Source organism: Prionailurus bengalensis, chromosome B3 (assembly GCF_016509475.1).
Source record: "Prionailurus bengalensis isolate Pbe53 chromosome B3, Fcat_Pben_1.1_paternal_pri, whole genome shotgun sequence".
Taxonomy (NCBI): Eukaryota; Metazoa; Chordata; class Mammalia; order Carnivora; family Felidae; genus Prionailurus; species Prionailurus bengalensis.
In genome coordinates, this window is record NC_057355.1 from 17,601,725 (window position 1) to 17,622,639 (window position 20,915).

General features: G+C 48.4%; 1 protein-coding gene across 1 annotated transcript in view; it reads right to left on the minus strand.

Moving 5' to 3' along the window:
* IGF1R (insulin like growth factor 1 receptor) overlaps positions 1–20,179 on the minus strand; it is a 309,821-nt gene extending 289,642 nt beyond the window's left edge. The window contains exon 1 of the mRNA XM_043554778.1: positions 19,380–20,179. Within this exon, the coding sequence (XP_043410713.1) occupies positions 19,380–19,473 (94 nt within the window). The 5' untranslated portion in view covers positions 19,474–20,179. The remainder of the gene's footprint in view (positions 1–19,379) is intronic.
* Positions 20,180–20,915: the final 736 nt, after the last annotated feature.

Genomic DNA, 20,915 nt, shown 5'->3' on the forward strand with positions numbered 1-20,915 from the left:
CAAATGATGCTTAGGACAACTTCCTGACCCAGACCAGAAAAAGGTGGCAAATGAGACTTCTATTCAGAGCCCAGGGAGGTTTAAAAAAAAAAAAAAAAAAAAAAAAAAAAGGATCATGAATTCCTCCCAGTTCACTGACACACATTCACTGAATATTCAAACTGTAGCAGGGGTGAAGTTCGGGGAGGAAAGAGGAGGAGAAAAACTTCACCGGGGCATGTGTCCCTTTCATCTGATCATGCCCTCTTTTCAGCCAGAGGAGGTTCCAAAAAGCACAAGAAGTGCTCCTTGCAGGTTCCAGGTCAGCAGGTAGGAGGGGCTAAGTCGGTCCTAAGGAAGCCCCAGCCTGTAGGCAGCAACCTGCACCCAGGGATCCTCACGGGCAGAAGCCTTAAGACTGTCTTTATCCGGCTCTAAACTGCTTGCAGGATTAACAAGAAGGCTTGATCGATACTGATTTTACCGTCATGGGAGTGACTCACCATTAAATCCTACCCAGCTTAAAACTCAGCTGTGAACAGAAACAAAACAACATAATAGCAGGGTCTGATTTAAAATAGCAAGTATGACTTGTAAACAGCTAATGCTTATAAACAATTAACAATCACCTCCCTAGCCTTCTGGATTTGCTGTGAGAGAAACCCACCGCCAAGCACTCCGAGACGGGCCGCAGTCCTCCACGCACACTACCCCTGCCCCCCAACCCACCACACTGGAGTCGGGTTTTACAAAACAGACCCTGGGGAAGTTGAGGTGAGTGCCTTTGAGCTGAATTCCATACGTCCAATAGGTGTGTGCTCACCAGCGAACTGAGCTTTCAAAAACACGAGTCAAGCTGTCCTGGAGTATAATTCTCCTCGATGTAGCTACTGCAGAGTTTAAAAAGCAGCAACTCCTTTGTCCAAAAATGGGGGAAATGGGGTCATTTCCTCTGAGACTTCCCAGTAACTGTATTCCTCTCAAGCAGTATTCACTTTAAGAAAAGCCATGGCCCACACACAAGACAAACTATACGTTTCAAGCATTTGACCAAAGCATTGGAAGGCAAATGTACTTAGTGCCATTTTGAAAATACACACTTTTAGGTACGGGACCCCCCCACTGAAGTTTTCAAGATGAATCTGTAACCAACTCTCAAAACTGGCCAAGAATGTGTATATAAACAGAATCCTGGTCTTGAGAAGCCTTCGCCATAGCTCATTCCTCCACCACTATGCTGAAACTGTAACCTCCAACGGGATGGTAGTAGGAGGTGGGCCTTGGTGAGGTGATTAGGTTTAGATGAGGTCATGAGGATGGACCCCCGTGATGGGATGAGTGTCCTCACAAGAAGAGAAAAAGACCAGAACTCTCCGTCTCCCTCTCAACAAAATGGCAACCTGCAAACCAGGAAGGGGGCGTTCATCAGACACGAGATCTGCCAGCACCTTGATCTTGGACTTCCAGCTTTGAGAACTGTGAGAAATAGATGTCTGGGTTTGTTTTGTTTTGTTTTGAAGCCATCCAGCCTGGCAATTTATTACGGCAGCCCAAGCGGACACAGACATCCCCACGGCTCCAGGCAGAGCGAATCACCAACCTGAGGAAAAGGCACCGCCTCCCTCTTGTCATTTAACAAACACTTCCCGCTCAGGAAAAGAATGGTCACTCTGGCTTCTCAGGCTTGCCTCTGAGATGCAGGGGAAATGCCAGTCCAACTTCTAGACCCGGATGAGCTGTGGTAGCCAGCTTTCTCCTTCCCACGGGGCCCAGACCAAGAAGCTGTACCTTGAGTGGGGTGGAGAAAACTCGTCTTGCAGCCAGACAGGCTCAGCTACCTCCCAGTCTTGCTGGAATCGAGCAGGTCCAGGCCTGAGCCCTGACTCCTGGTTAAACTAGAGGATGACAACTCAGTTACAAAGAACCAGCCCAAGAGAATCTGCTGGCATGATGGACAGGCAAGCCTTGCCTTGGGTATGTGCCAAACGTCCTGTCCCCTTCAGCAACGTGCCTCTTGGAAGCCTCAGTTTCTCCTTCTGTAAAGTGAAGGCTCTGGCTCTTTCCTTCCTTTGAAATGTTCCCATTTCTGCCTACAGAGGTCAATCCCTTTCCTTCAGGGCTCCCTATGTAATGGGGGAGTCAGTGTGCAATAAAATATCGAGCTGTCAAAACAAATGAAAAACTTCCAGTGTAATCAGTGAGGGAACCAAATATCTAAACAAATCTCTCTTCTGGAAAAGTAAGAAAATGAAAACGCAATTACACATCACATGGCTGATTAGTAATAAATTTTGTGACTAGACAGCACAAAAGTCTGACTCCTGACTTACTTTCCCCGAAAGGAAAAGATTATCTGTGACACTCTTTCACTATGGAAAACAAACCCATCCCTGGTGACTCATCTGAAATCTATGTTTTTTGGTGAGGCCTCCCCTGACCTCCCACGTCCTGTGCTGTGCACCCCCCGCACCTGTAAAACCTTTGGCTTGCCTCCTCAACCGTGGCCATGCTGGGCAGGAGTTGGTCTTCTTAAATCTGCCCCCCCCCCACCCCCCAGTATCCCACATGGTATACACTCACAGCTGACTCGATCAAGAGATCAGGTGTTTGGGGGCACCTGGGCAGCTTAGTCGGTTGAGCCTCTGACTTCGGCTTAGGTCATGATCTTGCAGTTCATAAGTCCGAGCCCCGCATCAGGCTCTCTGCTGTCAGCACAGAGCCTGCTTCGGATCCTCTGTCTGTCCCCCTCTCTGCTCCTCCCCATCTCATGCTCTCTCTCCCCTTCTCTCAAAAATAAACATTTAAAAAAAGAAGAAATTAGGTGTCTTTTCTATTGTAGTAAAATAAATCCAACATAAAATTTTCCGTTTTGACCATTTTTAAGTGCACAATTCAGTATCGGTAGGTACATTCACATTTTTGCACAACATCACCACCATCCATCCATGGCAGTCTTCATCTTGCAAAACTAAAACGCTAAACCAGAAACTAACTTCCCCCCCTTCCCCTCCCCTCTGTCCCTGGGAACTGCCATTCTACCTTCTGTCTCTGTACATCTGACAACTCTGGGCATCTCATGTGAGTAGACGGACACAGTATTTGTTTTGGGTTTTTTTTTGGGGGGGGGGGACTGGCTTATTTCACCTAGCATGATGTCCTCAAGGTTCATCCATGCTGTAGCAGGTGGCAGAATCCCCTTCCTTTTCAGGGCTGCATAATACTCCACTGTGTGTATACACATTCTGTTTCACCATTCAACCACTGACGGGCACCTAGGGTGCACCCACCTTTGGGCTGCTGCAAATCATGACCTGCTGCTATGAACATGGGTATGCAAGTCTCTGTCCAGCTCCCTGCTTTCAATTCTTTGGGCATGGGGGGTCCCAATCTCTCCATATCCTTGCCAACACTCGTAATTTTCAATTTGTTGATAATCACCATCCTAATGGGTATGAAGGGGTATCTCGTTGTGGGTTTGATTTGCATTCTCCTAATGAGAGGGACTGAGCTGAGCATCTTTTCATGTGCTTCCAGACCTCAAGAAATAAATTGTGAACCAAAGGAATGAACTCTTCCTCCTCAGAGAGCTTTTCTCACAGAAGAAAATCACCATCACACTATGAGTTGCTTCATTAAAGATGAGGAAGTGGTTTGCACTCAAAATACGTTTCCCTGGGAAAATCATCACTGTAGGTGATGGCCCCCTAGCAAGACCACCCAAGCCCACCTAACAAGCTCTTGAAAGAGAAATGAATCCCAATCCTGGGAAGCAGAGACCCTGTACAACCCAAGGGAGCAAAGTAAGAGGGCAGTTTCTTCTCGAGATCCCAGAGAAAGGCTCTCCAGCAAAACATTTACTAGCCAGCTGCCATTTCTGCAGCTGGCCTCCAAACCCCTGAGTAAGGCTGTCCCTGGAGGTCTGAGGCCCCAGACTCCAGGGACTCCCATGTCTGGAAACAGCCTTCCAACAACAAGGGGCACAGATTCTTAATTTTCCCCCACTTAAAAAAAAAATTTAAGTTTACTTACTTTGGAAGAGAGAGTGTGTGTGCACGAGCAGGGGAGGGGCAGAGAGAGAGAAGGGGGGTGGGGTGGGAAGACAATTCCAAGCAGGCTCTGCACTGTCAGTGTGGAGATGGATGCGGGGCTCGAACTCCTGAACCGCGAGATCATGACCTGAGCTGAAGTCAAGAGTCGGACCCCAATTTTCCCCACTTTTGATCTAAAATACTGCAATTAGTTTTTCTGGATACCTAGATTCATGCTTTCCAGACCCTATGTCCTAAATCTGGGCTGGGGATAGCACTCCCAGTCCCAGCTACTCATGTCCTTGACCATGCAGATCTGGTTCTCCCCCAGAAGGCCACTTGACCCCTAATTCCATAGCTATCCCTGAGACAGGAACAACGCTGGGAAGTACACCATTCACACTACCATATGAATGACTCATTTTGGTCCTCTGGCCTGACACATGGGGTTTTTGGGGAGCCAAATAATCCCTCTCCTGCAGGAGAATGTTTCATGCCCTTCCACGGAGGCAGAGGGATATCAGGTAGAGAGACAAAAATCAGGGAGGAAGGTGCATCTCTATCCCCAGAGACAGAGAGGCCGGACAGAGCTCTTCTGAAATGCCTCTATGTAAAATGAAGCTGGAGTCTTAATGTGAAGATCAGAAAAGGCAAATGCAGGAAGAGCAAACATGGCAATCATACACACCCAGGAGGGCATCAGTTTTATTTTTAGGTAAACAATTTTTATTATTATTTATTTACTTTTGAGAGAGAGACAGAGAGCAAGCAGGGGAGGGGCAGAGAGACAGAGAGGGAGACAGAGAATCCGAAGCAGGCTCCAGGCTCTGAGCTGTCAGCACAGAGACTGACGTGGGGCTCGAACTCACGGACCGCGAGATCATGACCTGAGCCGAAGTCGGACGCTCCACTGAGCTACGCAGCCGCCCCTTAAGTAAACAACTTCTAACGTGTAAATTCTCCATTCTTAATGACAGACAATAACAGCCGACCCCCTAGTACTTGTGGCAGACACTCTAAGAGATTTACACGTACTCATTCATGAAGTACATGTGCCATTACCATTTCCCATTTTACAGATGAGAAGACTGGGGCAGACACAGGAAATAAGGTGTCCCATGAACAACAGCACATCGTAGACTTGTTGTGAGAGGCTCTGGGCTCTAATTCAAATCTCAAAATGGAACCTGGACCATCATGCACGACTGAAGGCAGAAGCGTCCGGGACATGGCAGGAGGCCTGTTTTCCAAATGAAGAAAACACAGACCGGTTGAGATCCTTGGGCTCTACTTGCTCAAACAGGTATAAAATGATTTAAAATTCAGAATTCTCTATCCTGATAGCAGACGAGGAATACAAAATCCCCCAGGCCACATGATGTCACCCTTCCAGGAAGCCTCTTGCATTACTGCGTCTTTTAATGGTATTTGTCCAGTGAAAACAGTTACAGTCGTAGAGAACGGGCAGCTCGTATCTACGAGCACCAATTGCGGGCTAAACACTGGTGATTGCTTCTCATCGAGAACTACAATGTGCCCAGTCAAGTTAAAAACATCAATCAATAGGAGTTAAAAAGCACCAGTAGCAAAGCCCAGACCTGGACGCAAAGTTGGCATCCTCGTTTAAACAAATTATTCCTCATTCCTCTCAGCCTGTGCGGTGACGGTTGGAAATAGCCCTGCAAGGTCTGCCAGCACTGCAGGGGGGTGGGGGGGCAGGGGCCCCTCCCCGTCCATCCCAACCACAGGAAGCCAAGGCCAGGGCCAACTCGGGTCCACCCGACCCAGCTCAGATGGAAACGAGGGTCATCTCTCGCCTGGCTTTTCTCAGAAAGTTAGAAAGCAGTGCCCTGGCAATGAACGTTGAGAGCAGCCGCCTGAAAAGGTTTCACTTTGGGAGTATGTCTGGAGGCTGTGTATTTACTCCCGCAGTTTCAGCACTCGTCCTGGACGTTACCAGGTACCCCAGATGCCCCTGACAAAGGTAAGTGCTCCCCTACAGGAGCTTTTCTGAAGTCCGGGGCGGCAGTTTCCAAAGGGCTTTGCAATGTCAAGCGCCTCACTGGAGGGTGTTCCCCCTGGGTCCTCCCCCATCTACACCTTCACTGGTTCACCCTGGGGTTTCTATCTCTGGTCCCCCAACCCTGACCCCGTCAAAGGCCAGGGCAGCCTCCCCAGCACCCTTTCAATACGTCTACCCCGAGGTTCAAAATGCTTCAAAGCTCCCCACTCTCTCTACCCACCGCTGAGTCCCTTCACCAGCGCGCCTGGCGCTAATGCCCAGGCCAATGCCAATGCTACTGCCCCTTGGAACCCTAGCCAGACTGCCTAACACCTTCTCGGGTTCCTCAGTAGCTCCATGACAGCACCCCTCCAGCTCACAAACTTCCCCACTAGTCAGCATCCCATGAGTAAGCACTGAATGCATCTGCCTGCAACCATCCACCAGCATTTGACTGTTTCCATCTGGAGAGTCAGCCCCTTGAGAAAGTAGTACATGTGCTCTCCATAGGCTCTTGGGGGAGCTGAGGCCATTGGAGGCCTTGGCAGTAGAAGCAGGGTTTTGGATCTTCCCCGCCGTCCTCCTCTTTACATGGGCGATGACCTTGAATGTAAGGGTCCACGGGAACCAGCCTGAGTTAACTCAAAGACAGCTTCTCTTCTGGCTCAGAGAGGCAGCCTGTTAGTGGTTCCAGAGGGCTGAGCTGAGGCTCAGACTTCATGAGGTTAAAACTTCACTGCAGACAAGGGACAGGAGGTCTATCCCTGAGGGACAGTGATACCCAGTGCCAGGGAGACAGCGAAAGGAGAGGAGCTCCAGCGAGAGGCCAACAGGGCCACCATGGCACATGGAAAAGAGACTGACAAAACATGCCTTTGGATGCCTTCTACTTGCTGGCCCCTCAGAAACGTTACTGCCAATCTTCATATCATCCCAAATACCCCAAACCGCAGATGGGGACGATGGGGACACTGAGGCCTGTAGCTCCCTTCCCAATCCCAATATGCCTCCCTGCATCAGAGAGACAGAGACGGCGAGGTGTTTGAGGAGAAAGGGCTTCAAAGGCAGCGCTGTGCACATGCAAACCCCACTGACGAGGGCAGATGAAAGGCGGGCGCTGTACTGGCTTGTCCTGGTGAGTTCACATCCACCCTGTGCAACATTCACAGGGCAATTTTACAAGATACTTTTTTTTTTTTTAACACAAGGTACGCTTGAAATTAACATGCCAGGTTCAAATGATTATGTTTACATTTTCCGTAAGAAATATCCCGCCTCACCAGTCTCCTCAGGAGCATGAAGCTTTTAAGGATAATTTCTTAGGTGTTAATTACTTTCAGGAGCCCTCTTCACGCCATCCGAGACAAGTAAACTTCCGGGGGCGGGGGGTCAGAGAGGCCAATCAAAGGCCCTGGCCAGAACCCAGGAGAGGGGGGCACTCAAGTGATGAGAGCCTTTTACGACTGGCTGCCATCCCTGTCAGCATCCGAGGCAAAAGTTCACTGGCCTCACCAAGAAAATAAGGCAAGGGACAGAAGCAAGTGCCTGTTCACAGTATTTCTGCTGGTTCCAATCAGACCTTCCAAAGCACGTCATCTCTCTCTACCTTGTGTCTTGGGATCTGGAGGCTACTCAGGTCATGAGAAATGACCTAGGCCTGCCGTGTGATCCAGAAGGGAGAGAGCAGTGGGCAGCTACAGACATGGAAGCATCCACCTGGCCCGGAGGCTGGACCTTGGGGGTCCTCTGTATCAGGCCACGCCTGGACCACAACACAGCCCAACCCAGCCTGAGTGCCTGCCTTCAGTCAGGCACCCAGTACCACCAGCGAAGCCCCATTACCAACAACTGGTGGACAGGAGTCATTAATTCCTATCTGGAGGGAACTTGCGGGAAAAGGCGTCCCTCCACAGGGATGAGACAGCCTTGACAGGGCTTTCCTGGAGTTTTAAGGCTTTTGTTCACCTCAGTCTGCAAAAAGCCTGATGAAAGTTGCTTTTTTTTTTTTTTTAATGTTTATTTTAGAGAGCGATCAAGTGCACAAGTGGAGAAGGGGCAGAGAGAGAGAGGGAAAAACAGAATCTGAAGTGGGCTCCAGTCTCCCAGCTGTCAGCCCAGAGCCTGACACAGGGCTTGAGCTCACAAACTGTGAGATCCTGACCTGAGCCGACGTCGGAAGCTCAAATGATGATCCACCCAGGTGCCCCAAAAGTTTGATTTTAAAGATAATTTTATTGCTTTCGAGTTCCACATAGTGGTAACTAGCACGGTAAGATGCTTCTGCTGGCAGGGCTATAATAAAAAGATGAGAATACATTTGTTATCAAGATGCTTCACAGTGAATGGTAGGGGGAGCAGGACAGGGCTTAGCCCTCTAAGAAGTCTCCTGTTTGAGGTCTTCCCGTGTGGCAGGCACCGGGCCATGTCCTGGAAATTCACAGATGACCAAGGTGCCATCATTGTCCTTCTCGGCCACTGGGGGAAACAACACAGGGCAAGCTACTCATAGAGCTATAGAGTGTCACGTGACCACCCTACATGCCGAATCAAGGCTGCGGAGGGGGTGAATTTGTAGCTAATGCTTAAAGGAGTTTTCCAGAGGGCAAACTGGTGAAGAGTTGTTTTAAGCAGAGAGGTTGCTACCAGCCAGAGCAAAGGGACTTGAAAGAAAGAGTACAGCCTGTTTGAGAAGGAGCCCAAAGAGTTGTTCAAAACGACTGAGATGATGGCACACTGTGGTCCTCTCTCAGATAGCCAAAGAAATGATTTCCAAATTAAAAATAATAAAAAGCAAATAAAATAGAATAAAATGAATAAAAACAATAAACAGCAATCACGGGGAAATGAGTCTACAACTTTCAAAAGGTAAAATGGATAACCACGTACATAGTAAGTGTAGTTGCAGCCAAGGAAGTGACAAAGTGGATTCTCAAAGTACCAAAAAAAGCATGAAACAAAACACAGAAAAATACCGAACCCAGTACATCTGATGTGAGATCTAACACCGGTTAATGGAAGTGTCTGTCATTCTCCGTTAGGAATTCTGACTGGTGAGTGTCTTAACTCCCTGAAATTGTCCAAGGCAACACCTATAAGAATGATAATTTAAGTGTTACCACAGAAAGAGAGCAATGGGGATCTTGCTTTATTTTTCAAAATGAATTAGTAGGGCTTTTTTTTTTAATCTCTAATCTCAAGAGAAATATTTTAGAACTTTTTATTTGCTAAAGTCCTGTGAAAACACCTTAAATCTTGAATTGTGAAAGGTACACTAAACACAAGGACTCTACCAAAGTTGTTTACCTCACTTAGGAAGACCCTAATTGTAGCTCATTCTCAAAGGAGCTGGCTGACACACTACAGCAGTCTTAATCCGAAATCCCAGTGGTTTCTACCGAAGCCTGCAGTCCACACATTCTCCTGCTATCAGTTCCCAGGAACCAAGCCAGAAGACAAAATCTAAGGGACGTGCGTGGGGAGGGAGCGGGCGATCGCTATCTTCATCCTTGGGCACGAGCAGGGTTAAATCAGTCACGGAAGAGGCTGAATCTCTTTTCTGGCCACTAGGTGTCGCCTACGCATTAGTGAGGTGGGCAGAGTACGCACTGGAGACTTCTCAGGCGCCAGCAGGAATGGACAAGGGGAAGAATTAGGGGAGAAAGCGTAATGAACAGATCTCTGAAGCAGAAGGTGAACTGCCGGGGTTTACCACTGTTTGCTCAAAATAGGTAAAATCGTACTACCGGGATTTAACAAACAAAATGTATCCTGTTAAGCACCTTAAGTTTTATTGTAGAACATTTACTGAGCACCTACTATATACCAACCGCATGTAAGTTACAAGGACAGTCAAGTCTCTAGTGTGTCCTACTTTCCTGGCACTATCCAAAGAACACCTACGTTCAAGCATGTCACATCCATAAGAGCAGTAGGAAGCTGAAGTCTGAGGACCTTAGTATATGCCAGCTTCTGCTCTAAGCACTTGACATATGTATTAATTCCCTTAATTTCTATAAATAAGTGTATCAAGTAGGTTCTATTAAAATTGCAATTTCACAGACAAGGAAACTGAGGCACAGGAAGATTAAATCATTGGCCTGAGATCTTCACTACTGAGGAGCTGAGACTCAAAGCAAGCTCTTTGGCTCCACTGCTCTCTGCGGCCTCATAAAATGACGACAGCTCAGGTACAGGACAAAACAAATCACTGCTAACCAGCACAGTAGTGGTAATGAACTCAAAGGGAGTAAGGGGGGAGGTTAGGTCTACGGAAGTTTGAACAATCTGAAAGGCTTCATGAAGGAAGAGGCATCGGGAGTTAGAAACAAAAGTATATCATCTCAGATCTTTTAAAACCATAGAAAGGTATTTGGAGGAAATGAATTTCCTGATTAGCACCCCACCTTTAGACAGCTACCATCTGTCCCTGTTCCACAGATCTGTCTGAAATCCAGAGATTTTTAAAAATAAAAAAACTACACCCTCCCCCCTCCAATTTTTCTGACATTACTTTTCTGAATATATTAGAAGAAGTTTTTGTGATGTTGCTTAATGAGAAAAGAAGAAAACGTCCCAGTTATTTTAAGTCTCTACATTTGTGTTGAGCCTCAAAAAAATTAAATAACTTGTTCAGGGCCAAAGACCTAACTGGCAGCAAAGGAGAAACTCGAACCAGGTGACTTTGTTGCTCTCTACAGAAGCACTTTCCACTATTCTGTACGGGGGTAGCAGAGAGGAGAAAACATTCCAGACCAGGAACACAGCAGGAACAAAACCATGGAGACAGCAATGGCACGGCGTGTTCACCGCAGAGGTGAAGCGTGGGTGCTGGGAATTAACACGGGATCCCTACAAGCAGTCTCACTAAGGATGTATTTATTGCAGCCCAGTGTGAGGAGCCTTGGACTTGATTCTTGAACCACAATGCAGCACCACAAAAGGCACACGCTGAGAATTTGAGGCTGGCCCATCCATCACACCAGAGAGAAGGAATGGGAGCCAAAGTAGCCCAAGTGGCTCGGAGGCCAAGCTGAGCATCTCCTCAGGCAGATGATGCAGGTCTGGCAGACTGGACCAGGGTGGAGCTAAAATCAGGAGACAATCTGAATGATTTCAAGGGACTCGGTAAGGTAGAAAGGAAACATTCAATTAACCAGTCTCCCCAGAAACGAGTGAGCTGACGAACTAAAATTTAACTAGAAATTCCATCCTGACTCAACATTTGTTGTTGGAAATCTTACTGAGGGACATGTCAGAAAGAAAACCCCAAATAGGTCACCCAACCGTGCAAGGCGATGATCGCAAAAGAAATTTCCTGTAACCAAACTATACCACGTTGCGACCTAACATATGCCATGAACTCACTGTCGGCAGAAATCAGACGACAGAACTGAGGAAAGCTGAACAACAGATCTTCCTGTCACTGGTCTCTTTGTTCGTTTGTTTTCATGGCAATCTGTGCTCCTCTTTCAAATCCTGAGTCTGTGAGCTTGTGTATTATCCCACTAGCAGGAGACCCAGGAAAAGAATATGGGGAGAATAAATTCAGGACAACACAGATTAATCTGAGCACATTTGATGAAGATCTTACAATCTATACAAAGCTAATAACTTAGAAAACTATTTGCCAGATGGATCATGGACCGCACACCTTGGCTTTCTCTCTGTGCTTCCTACTTTTTTCCAGGAAGTTATTAAAAGCCACTCGGATACTCCAAATTTGGGAAAAGCCATAACACGTAAGCCTATCTCCCCCTAAATATCATCAGACTTCTGTTCCTTTACTATGAACTAAAGGCATTAACTAAAATTTGCCTAACCCAAATTGGTGCTGTCTCATTTACTTAGTCAAATATGTATTTCCAGTTATCAATTTTATAGAGACAAACCACCAACTATATTTTACATGAGAGGACAAGCTGGAAGTATGCATCCAAAATATCTCAGGAAAATTTAAAAGTTCTGCTCTATAAAACATTTATGCTTTAAGGCTGTCAAAATGTATTTGTTCTCCCATGTCAAGAGTAATTTAAACAGCAGCATGCAGTACACCTGAATTACCAAACTGACAAGTTATTCCAAAGCCGGTTTAAGGAAAGCCAGCACCAGGTTAAAAAGAAAGTAGCCACACAAGAGTACACAAGACAGAAACAGTAATGGATTTAGAACAGTCAGAATCTGAATGCATGGAAATACACATACACACACACACAATTGTGAACAAGTAGCATTTCTATTATATGATTATTACTGAAGTCGGTGCCTGCCTTGTGCAGGGGGCTAAGACAGTGAGGCGTGAAATAAACGAATAAAGTTTCAGCTCCCTTCCCTCCCCCCTCCCCGCCAAGAACCCTTTGGACCAGGAATAGAATACTTCTATGTCTTTAAATATAAATGCCTTTAAAAAAAATCCAGACTATTATAATGTGAGCAATCTAAGGCAGACGTAGCTACCTCTGTAGTATTTGTGGTACCAGTTATGTGCGTGCACGTTTTCCCCATGTGGCTAAGCCACCATAGTAGGTCAAATAAGAAAGTATGGGCTGCAAGACTGTCAGCCATCATAAGTGGGACAGACACTCAGCTCCATGGACACATCCCCAGCAACTTAGAAAGTAAGCTATCACCAGCACTAACCAAGGAGAGGATAAATATGAGAATAAAGGCAGTCCCTGCATCCCTACCTACTTCTCCCCGTCATAAATAACAGCAACAATACCTTGTAACAGTTATTGCCATTCCAACCTGCATCTTTCATCATAAAAGAAACTACTTTCTGTTGTGTTCCAGTAAAATCTGAATAGCAACCTATACGTTTAAAAATTCTTGATAGGGCACAAAAAAGAATAAAAGCCTTGCTTACTAGTTTGTTTCTCTAGTGTTTCATTATTTTTTTTATGTTTCTTTTTGGGGGGGGGGAGGGGCAGAGAGAGAGGAGGAGACAGAATCCCAAGCAGGCTCCAGGCTCTGAGCTGTCAGCACAGAGCCTGATGCGGGGCTCGAACCCACGGACAGTGAGATCATGACCCTAGCCAAAGTCGGATACTCAGCCAACTGAGCCTCCTGGGCATCCCGTTTCTTTAGTGTTTTAAATAAACATAACAAGTGATTTCTATGGTTTGATTCATACCTTTAAAATCTTCCGTAAAATATTTTATGGTATCAGAATGAATTTTTAAACTTAAAGATCTAAGCCCACTAAGTGTTCGATATACATTTACTGAGAGAGGAGGGAGAAAAAAAATTGTCAATTCCAGAAATATCAATATTTCCTTAAGATTTTGAAATGAATCAGTTTCACAGGCCATGAGTGAAACTGGCATAATTGAAAAAAGTAGGGAAGTCTTCAAAAATGATATGTGGGACTTTACAACATGAGTAAAAACTGATGCTTTAAAAACAGAAAACAATCTAAGTCTTCAAAAGTCTCAAAATCAAAGATACTTTTACTATTCTGAGTCAAAAAAGACCATAGCAATATAACAAGAGAAACAAACTTCATCATGCCAAGGGAATACACATCTATTGCGGTAACAACCTGACTTGTTTTTAAAGATCTTTTGTTTACCAATAATCTTATACAAAACATATGCCTTTTGCTCAGAACAAATCAGTTTTACAGATAGAGGTTTCTTTCCAAATACTGAAAATCAGTTACTCTCCCCAAATGTCAACAAGTCTCATTGTGCACAAACATCAGGACTGTTGCATGTATCCCCTCCTTAAATTTAAGCCAAATCACATCTTGACAAATAATGGGAAAACCTCCTCCTGATAATCTGACCCCAAACACCATTTTCAAGGTCAGAGGGGAGTGCCTGCGTGGCTCAGTCAGCTAAGTACCTGACTCTTGATTTTGGCTCAGGTCATGATCTCACAGTTCATGAGCTGGAGCCCCGAGTTAGGCTCGGCTCTGACAGCACAGAGCCTGCTTGGGATCCTCTCTCTCCCTCTCTTTCTGCACCCCCACCCCCACCACTTGCTCGCTCGCTCTCAAAGAATAAACTTTAAAAAAATGGGGGGGGGGTTAGAGTGCTTCATTCATTATTCACTTTGTTGTCCTTCGAGTGTTCAACGTTTTCCTTCAGAACATCTTGGACAGAGAAATGGAGAAACCCTATCTCAAGCACGTGTGCAACTACTATATATTTAGTACAACTGATGGGAATGCATACCTTGGACTCAGCACCTGTCACAGGTTGGCTAAGAAAAGCAGTTCGGTGTAAGGTGGCCTGCAGGCACAGATACCTCTTCTTAGGATTTTTAAATGAGTGTTGAAAACAAATCGAAGCAAATCACAACCCAGAAAGAAACACAGCTTCTACTTTTTATGATTAAAAAAAAAACAAAGTCATGATTCAATTGCCTCCTGGATCTTATTCTTACCCTTCTGCACCTTTACAAACAGTGAGTTCTTTTACATGATAAAGCCTTACAATTAAGAAAGTTTCCTAATAATGTCCAGAAGGCTCAGCAATGTGTAACTCCAGAACAGTTTTGAAATAAGTTCCACCTTCCGTACAACTCAAAACATGCCGTGCAGCATTCACGAACGCCACCTGTAACTCCTGAAGTGTTGGCAAAAGGTAACTGCAACACTCCACATTTTTAATCACAATTGTCAGAACCAATGTTGTAAAAAAAGCTGAGAGGCTGAGCGTAGACCGGTGAATGTGTCCCGTGCGTCCAGTACTGCAATGGGAGGCAATATGTGAGGAAGGCAAAAATGGTGCAGCAGAGGGCTTTAGAAGATTCAGCAACATTGGTTTACTTGGTATCTTAAGTCTACAGAAATGTTTTTAAAGGGCCTTTAAAATGCTGTTTGCCGCCTATTTGAAAACCGTGCATTCTGTGCTGAGTCTGAAAAAGATCTGATTTTCTAAGCAACTTTGTTTCACGCAGGAGTTTTAAAAAATGCCTCAAGGACAAAGACAAAGCCCTCTTTCCTTGTAAGCTTACTCACTGCCTGGCATAGGGTCCAGCTTTCATACAGCAGGTGCCCAATAAGTGTTGGCTGGATTCAGTTGCTTCTTACAGCTTCAGTTGCTTCTCACAAAACAAATGAAACCAGATTTAAAAGGAAGCTACTGTCCCTTGAGGGCTCCCCTTGGCAAAACTCTAAGGCAACAAGTGAAAACGATACAGTTGATTTTCATTACTGCCCTGATCTTGCAACAATAAGAAGGGCAGGAAACATTTTTATTAGTAAACTAAGTCCTAGACAAAGAGCAAAAACAAATGTAAACAACCACTATTCTCCACATCTTTTTCTATTAAAAGGCCAAGGTAAATCTGGAAAAGGGCATAGCAAAAATGCCTTTGCTGTATGTTTAAATCTTTTGTTCCACGAGAAATTTTAATTAAAAAAAATTATCGTATGCCTGAAAAAACTACTGTAGCGTACAAAGATCCTGTTTCCTGCTCAGATTCTGAAGCCATTTAAAAAAATAAAATGAGCAACAAAGAAAAAACCCACCCCATTCATCCTCAGTCTTTACTACCAGAGTAGTTAATAAGGGATATCAAAGAGAGAAAAAGAAAAGAAAGAAAAAACAAAGTGGAAATTCTTTACCATCTTAAAACAGTACATTATTTCTTTGTTGGAAAACACATGTAAGAAAACTGGAAATACAAAAAGCCTTCCGGACTCAGCTCCTAAACTTTAGTCTTGGAAAGACCAACTTCGTTTCGGATTCAGTTAAGGATTTCACTGTCACAAATCTGACTTTCATTGGCATTTGTGTTTTTTAAGTCCAACCCCTAAATCCCTACTTGAGCTGTGTATAACCAAGATTTTTTTTTTCCTGCCCATTTCTCCTATGGTGTTGAAACCCCACTGTTACAACACCAGCCATCAGTTTGCCGTATTGCTAGAGTGCACGGATGTAAGAAACTCCACAAATAAAAAGAGATATGATCACTTGCTGGACAAATTTACTTAATCTAACCTCTATGTTCAAAGTGACAATGCATTCTTGTCAACCTTCGCAGATTTCTTTAAAAAAGGGGGGGGGGAACCCAGGTTTATTGGGATACAATTTGTATGCCATAAAAGTCACTAATTTAAAGTGGACACTCCAATGATTTTTAGTATATTCAGAGTGGTACAACCATCACCACAATCTAATTTTAGAACATTTTCATCACCCCCAAAAGAAAGCCCATACCCATGAACAGTCACTCCCTGTTCCGTCCTCCCCCGGCCCTACTCAACCACTAATCTACTTTCCGTCTCTATGGAGTTGCTTATTCCAGACTTCACGTAAACAGAATCATATAATATGTGGTCTTTTGTGACTGGCTTCTTTCACTTAGCATGATGCTTTTAAGGTTCTTCCAGGCAACCTTAGCATATTTCTTAAGGTTAGAGTTTTCTAATCCTTCTGACAAATCAAACATATAACCTTTTAAACTTCAAATCCTGACCCACACCCCATCCCTACTCAAAAGTATCATTTACTTGCGAGTTCCCTCTAGAGAGTCTAAACTATAATTTGCTATTTAGGTTTTTTCCAACCTTCTTATTCTGGATTCTTCCTCTGGTAATAAAACACCAACTTCTTTAAACATCAACCTTTCACATACCTATATTTCCCTGACAATAGGATAGGACTGTGCCTGGGGCAGAAAGAGGACTGAGCCCTTTTAATGAGATAGCCAATATGTTTAAAATACATGTGGAATAAAAAAAAAAAAAAAAAGACGAAGCCATCAGATGATTTAGCTATCACTCAGAACTTCCCAGCCTCCCTTATTTAGATGCTCTGTTCACATCATGTTGATAACAAAACAAACGTGTCTGCTTGACTTCATCTGCCTCAAAAAACTTCTACATCTCTTCAGTGAAAGATTTAAAAGAAAATCACCTTACTGTTGTAGGTGTCAGTGTTCAAAGAGTAAACACTAATCCTTAAATATGCCAATACAATAGGAACAAACACCAGCCCAATTTTTATCCCAAAACAATACTCATCCCTGACTGGATTCAGTAGTTTATTTCCATCAGAGTTAAGGGTTCCAGCACCTGACTAAAAACTGAACACATGCTAAACACTGAGCATATCCTTTTCTCCTGAAAACGTCAGAGCTGTAGGAAGGAACAGAGACTGAGTTAGGACTTGAGTCGGGGTGCCTTCTGGCCATCCGTCAGGTTTTCGGGAACCAGCAATTGTCAAGGCATCCTTGAGAAAAGCTTTGGCCTCTCTTTATTATAAACATGCATGAAAATACCCCTTCTCCTCCTGTTTTCTCAAGAAAGAGCCTCCTTTCACAAAGAATACTGTTCACGAAGATCGCTGGGAACAACAAGGCATCCTATTTTAAAATGCCCGACTCCTTCCTCAAGACGCAAGGCCATCACTGGTGTTGTGAACCTCACAACTAACATTAAATAATAAAACTGGAAACATTACACACCTCAATATCATGCCTTAAAAAAAAAATGGATTAGCTCTCCTGTGGTCTTCTAAACTGTATTTAGCCTTGAGAGGCTAGATACCCTCTTCGGTCCCCCCAAACACCATCTGTAACCCTGAGAAGGGAGCCGAAAGCCTTTCGTCCAATCCAGTGAGCTGAAAGTTTAGAAAACAAAGAGGAGGAGAGCTCAGCTCCGTGGAAGGTCCGGCCTCAATCTGCGACTTACTCCGTGTAGTAAACACTAATTCTTTACAAAAATCTCCTCTTATTCCATCACGGACTCATTTCTTCCAAGACACTTAAGAAGGGTTTGTTTACACAACAGCCTTTCCGAATTGCCCCCGTGATGGGGCCAGACAGCCCCGCCGCCCCCCCCCCACCCCCCACCCCCCACCATTCTCCCTCACTCTTCGAGGCTCCGTCGTGATTTTTCAAAGTTAACTGGCACCACCTGCATACCCTCGGCAAACATTACTCACCAGCACGCCCTCAACGTTCCCAGCCCCAGTTCCCCGACTGCATTTAAACTTTAATCGTGTTCAAATTACCCTGCCATCGCGAAGACGCCAGTAAACCACGCTTCCATTTTCTGAGTATAGAACCCCCTCCTCCTCCTCCTCCTTCCTCCACACGTCGTGGGGCCCTAAGTTCTCCCCCCCTCCCTCCCCCCCCCTCCCCGCACTTCCCTACCCCTACCCGACACTACCAAAACAAAAGCTATCAGATTGCAAGCGATAGCGAGTGTGGAGCGATACTGCTTATTAACTTTGTACAAAGGAAGTGCGGGGCAGGAGAGATCCAGTGCGACGCAACTCTGGCCAGCAAACCAAGGCGAGGGCTCCGCGCTCGCAAAACAGAACACCCTCCCGCCCACCCCCCCCGCTGCCGCAGACCCCGGCGCGCCTTAAAGGCTGGCGCGCGACACCTCTCGCCGGGGCCAGGCGTCTAGGTGTCCCCGAGCGGCCGTGTGGCGACAGCTACAGCCCCGCGTTGCGAGCACGTGTGTGGAAAGGCACGTCGGCTCGGACCACACACCCACTCCCGCACAGTCGGATGCTGCCCGAACACTCCCCACCCCCGTCTGCAGGAGGAGAGGGGTCTACGGGCCGGGGTAGCAACTGGGCGAAGAAAGTCCCAGAACCCTGTGAACTAGGGGGCCCAGACGCGCTCCTCGGAAAAGCTGGACTGACGCAGAGCCCCCGACCTTGCAGTTTTCGGGGGTGGGGGTGGGGGGGGAGTCTTCAGCGGGAACTCTCCCCCCCAACGCCTGAGCCGCACAGAGCGGTCGCGGGAAGCCGGGGGCAGGTAACCCGCAGAGGATCGGGCGAAAGTGACGGGGAGGGAAAGGCCAGGAACCCAAAATGCCCGAGGGGTAAAGCGCGTTGGCGACACGAGGCCGCTCTGGGATGTTTGGAAACGTGTCCTGGGGCTGCGGGGCCTCTCCGCCGGCCGCCTCCCCCTGGAACCCCACGGCCGGTGGGCTACCCGATCCCCGCCTGTCCCGGCAGCCAGGGCCCCGCGCGACCGCGGGAGCTGTCACCACCGTCTGCGCGCCGCGCGGGGGCCAGCCCGCGGTGCGGAGCGGCCCGCGCGCCGCGAGGGGGGTGGGGTGTGGGTGGCGGGGCCCGGCCCGGCGCGAACTTCCCCGACGGAGTCCCAGCGCGGGCACGGCCGCGGGGGCACGAGCGCTTCCCAAGGCAAGCGGCCCGCGGGGCAGGGCTCCCGGGACAGCGAAAGAGAAAGCCCCCGAGGCTCTTCCCGCGCGGGGGTGCGCAGAGCCGGGGCTCCGGGGGCCGCTCCGGCCGGAAGGCCGAGCCCCTCCACACCCCGCCGGGCCGCCCCCGAGCCCAGGGGCCCGACAGCTGCGACGACGGCAACTCGGGTTTCGCAAACAGGGCGCAGCCCCTCGGAGGAAAAGTTCCCGCAGTGGCCGCGGGCGGCGGGCACATACTCACTTTCTCCACTCGTCGGCCAGAGCGAGAGCGCGGCGGAGAAAAACAGGAGCCCCCACAGCGAGGTCGGGGACCCTCCTCCGGAGCCAGACTTCATTCCTTTTATTTGGGACGAAATTCCCCTCTCTCAAAAAAATAAAAAAACAAAAAGAAAAAGAAAAAGAAAACAAAGAAAACAAAAAGAAAAAAAAAACGGGAAAGGAAGAAAAAGTCTCAAACTCAGTCTTCGCCCCCTCCGAAAACAAGGGCAAAGGAAACAATACTCCAAAGGCGGCGCCGGCCGGGGACCCTCCGGGTGCGCCGAGCGGGCGGGCGGCGGCGCGGGGCGGCCCCTCAGCGCCGGCAGCCTCGGCCCAGGGCTCGGCGGAGTCGGGAACCCGAGGCGCGCCGGGGCGGGCTGTCGGCGTCGTCGGCCTCCATTTTCAAACCCAGAGAGGCAGGAGGGGGGGGGGGGGGAACTGCACAGAAAGGGGGCAAAGCCCAAATTCGTCTCGGCGGAGAAAAACAAGCCCGACCCCAGGCAGAGCGGGAAGCTGTCCGACACCCGAGCCTCCGCGGCGGGAGGGCGCGACGCAGTTCGCAAGATTGCCCCGAAGTCCGGGTCGCGGGCGAGGCCGGCCGGGGGCAGAAATGCGGAGTAAAAATGAATGAGCGGCTCCCCCTCCTCCTCCTCCTCCGGGCTCCGCTCGCCGCCGCCTCCTCCCTCAGCGCCGCCGCCGCCGCCGCCGCCGCGAGCTCCTTCCCAAATCCAGAACACACACAAAGCGGCGGGCCGGCCGCGCCGCGCTCAGCACTCCCGCCGCGCCGCCCGGGCTCCGCGCCGGCCCCCGCCCGGCCCCCGCCCGCCGCCGCCGGCTCCGCGCGCGGGGGCTCCGGCTCGCTGAAGGTCAAAGCCGAGGCGCGCAACGCGCCGTGGAGCTCCCCTAGCGCGGGAGGGGCGTGGAGGGCCCGGGGAGTGGGGCCGAGGGTCTGCAAGCGCCGGGCACGGGCGCGCCGGGGGCAGGCTCGCTGGCGGCGTCCCTCTCGCTCGCTCGCCTCTCTCGAGTTCGCCTGGTGCGCTCGCTCCTCCTCGGGTTTTTTTTTTTTTTTTTTTTTTGCCTTTTTTTTTTTTTTTTTTTTTTTCCGCTCAGCGGAGTTAATGCTGGTAAACAAGAGCCTCAGCCTCGCCGCGCCGCTGCCGCCGCTGCTGCCACACACTGGGGGCTCGCGCGCGCGCGCACTCTCGGGGCCGCGCACACGCGCCCGCGCGCACACTGGAGCGGCCACAGCCGCAGCCGCGGCGCGCCGAGGGCCCGGCCCAGGCCGGCGCGCGCCAAGAGCCGGAGCCCGGGATTCCAGGGACGTGCGGAGCGGAGCCGGGGCGTGGGGTGCGAGGCTGCGAGGCACCGCCCCCGCCCCCCGCCCGCGCCGGCACACGCGCGCGCGCGCCCACACGCTCTCGCCCCCACCCGCACTGCGCCGGCCACCCTGCACGCGCCCTCCCCTCCCGCAAGACTCCAAAAACAATGCCCCCGGCGCCGGCCCGGGCTCCGCGAAGGG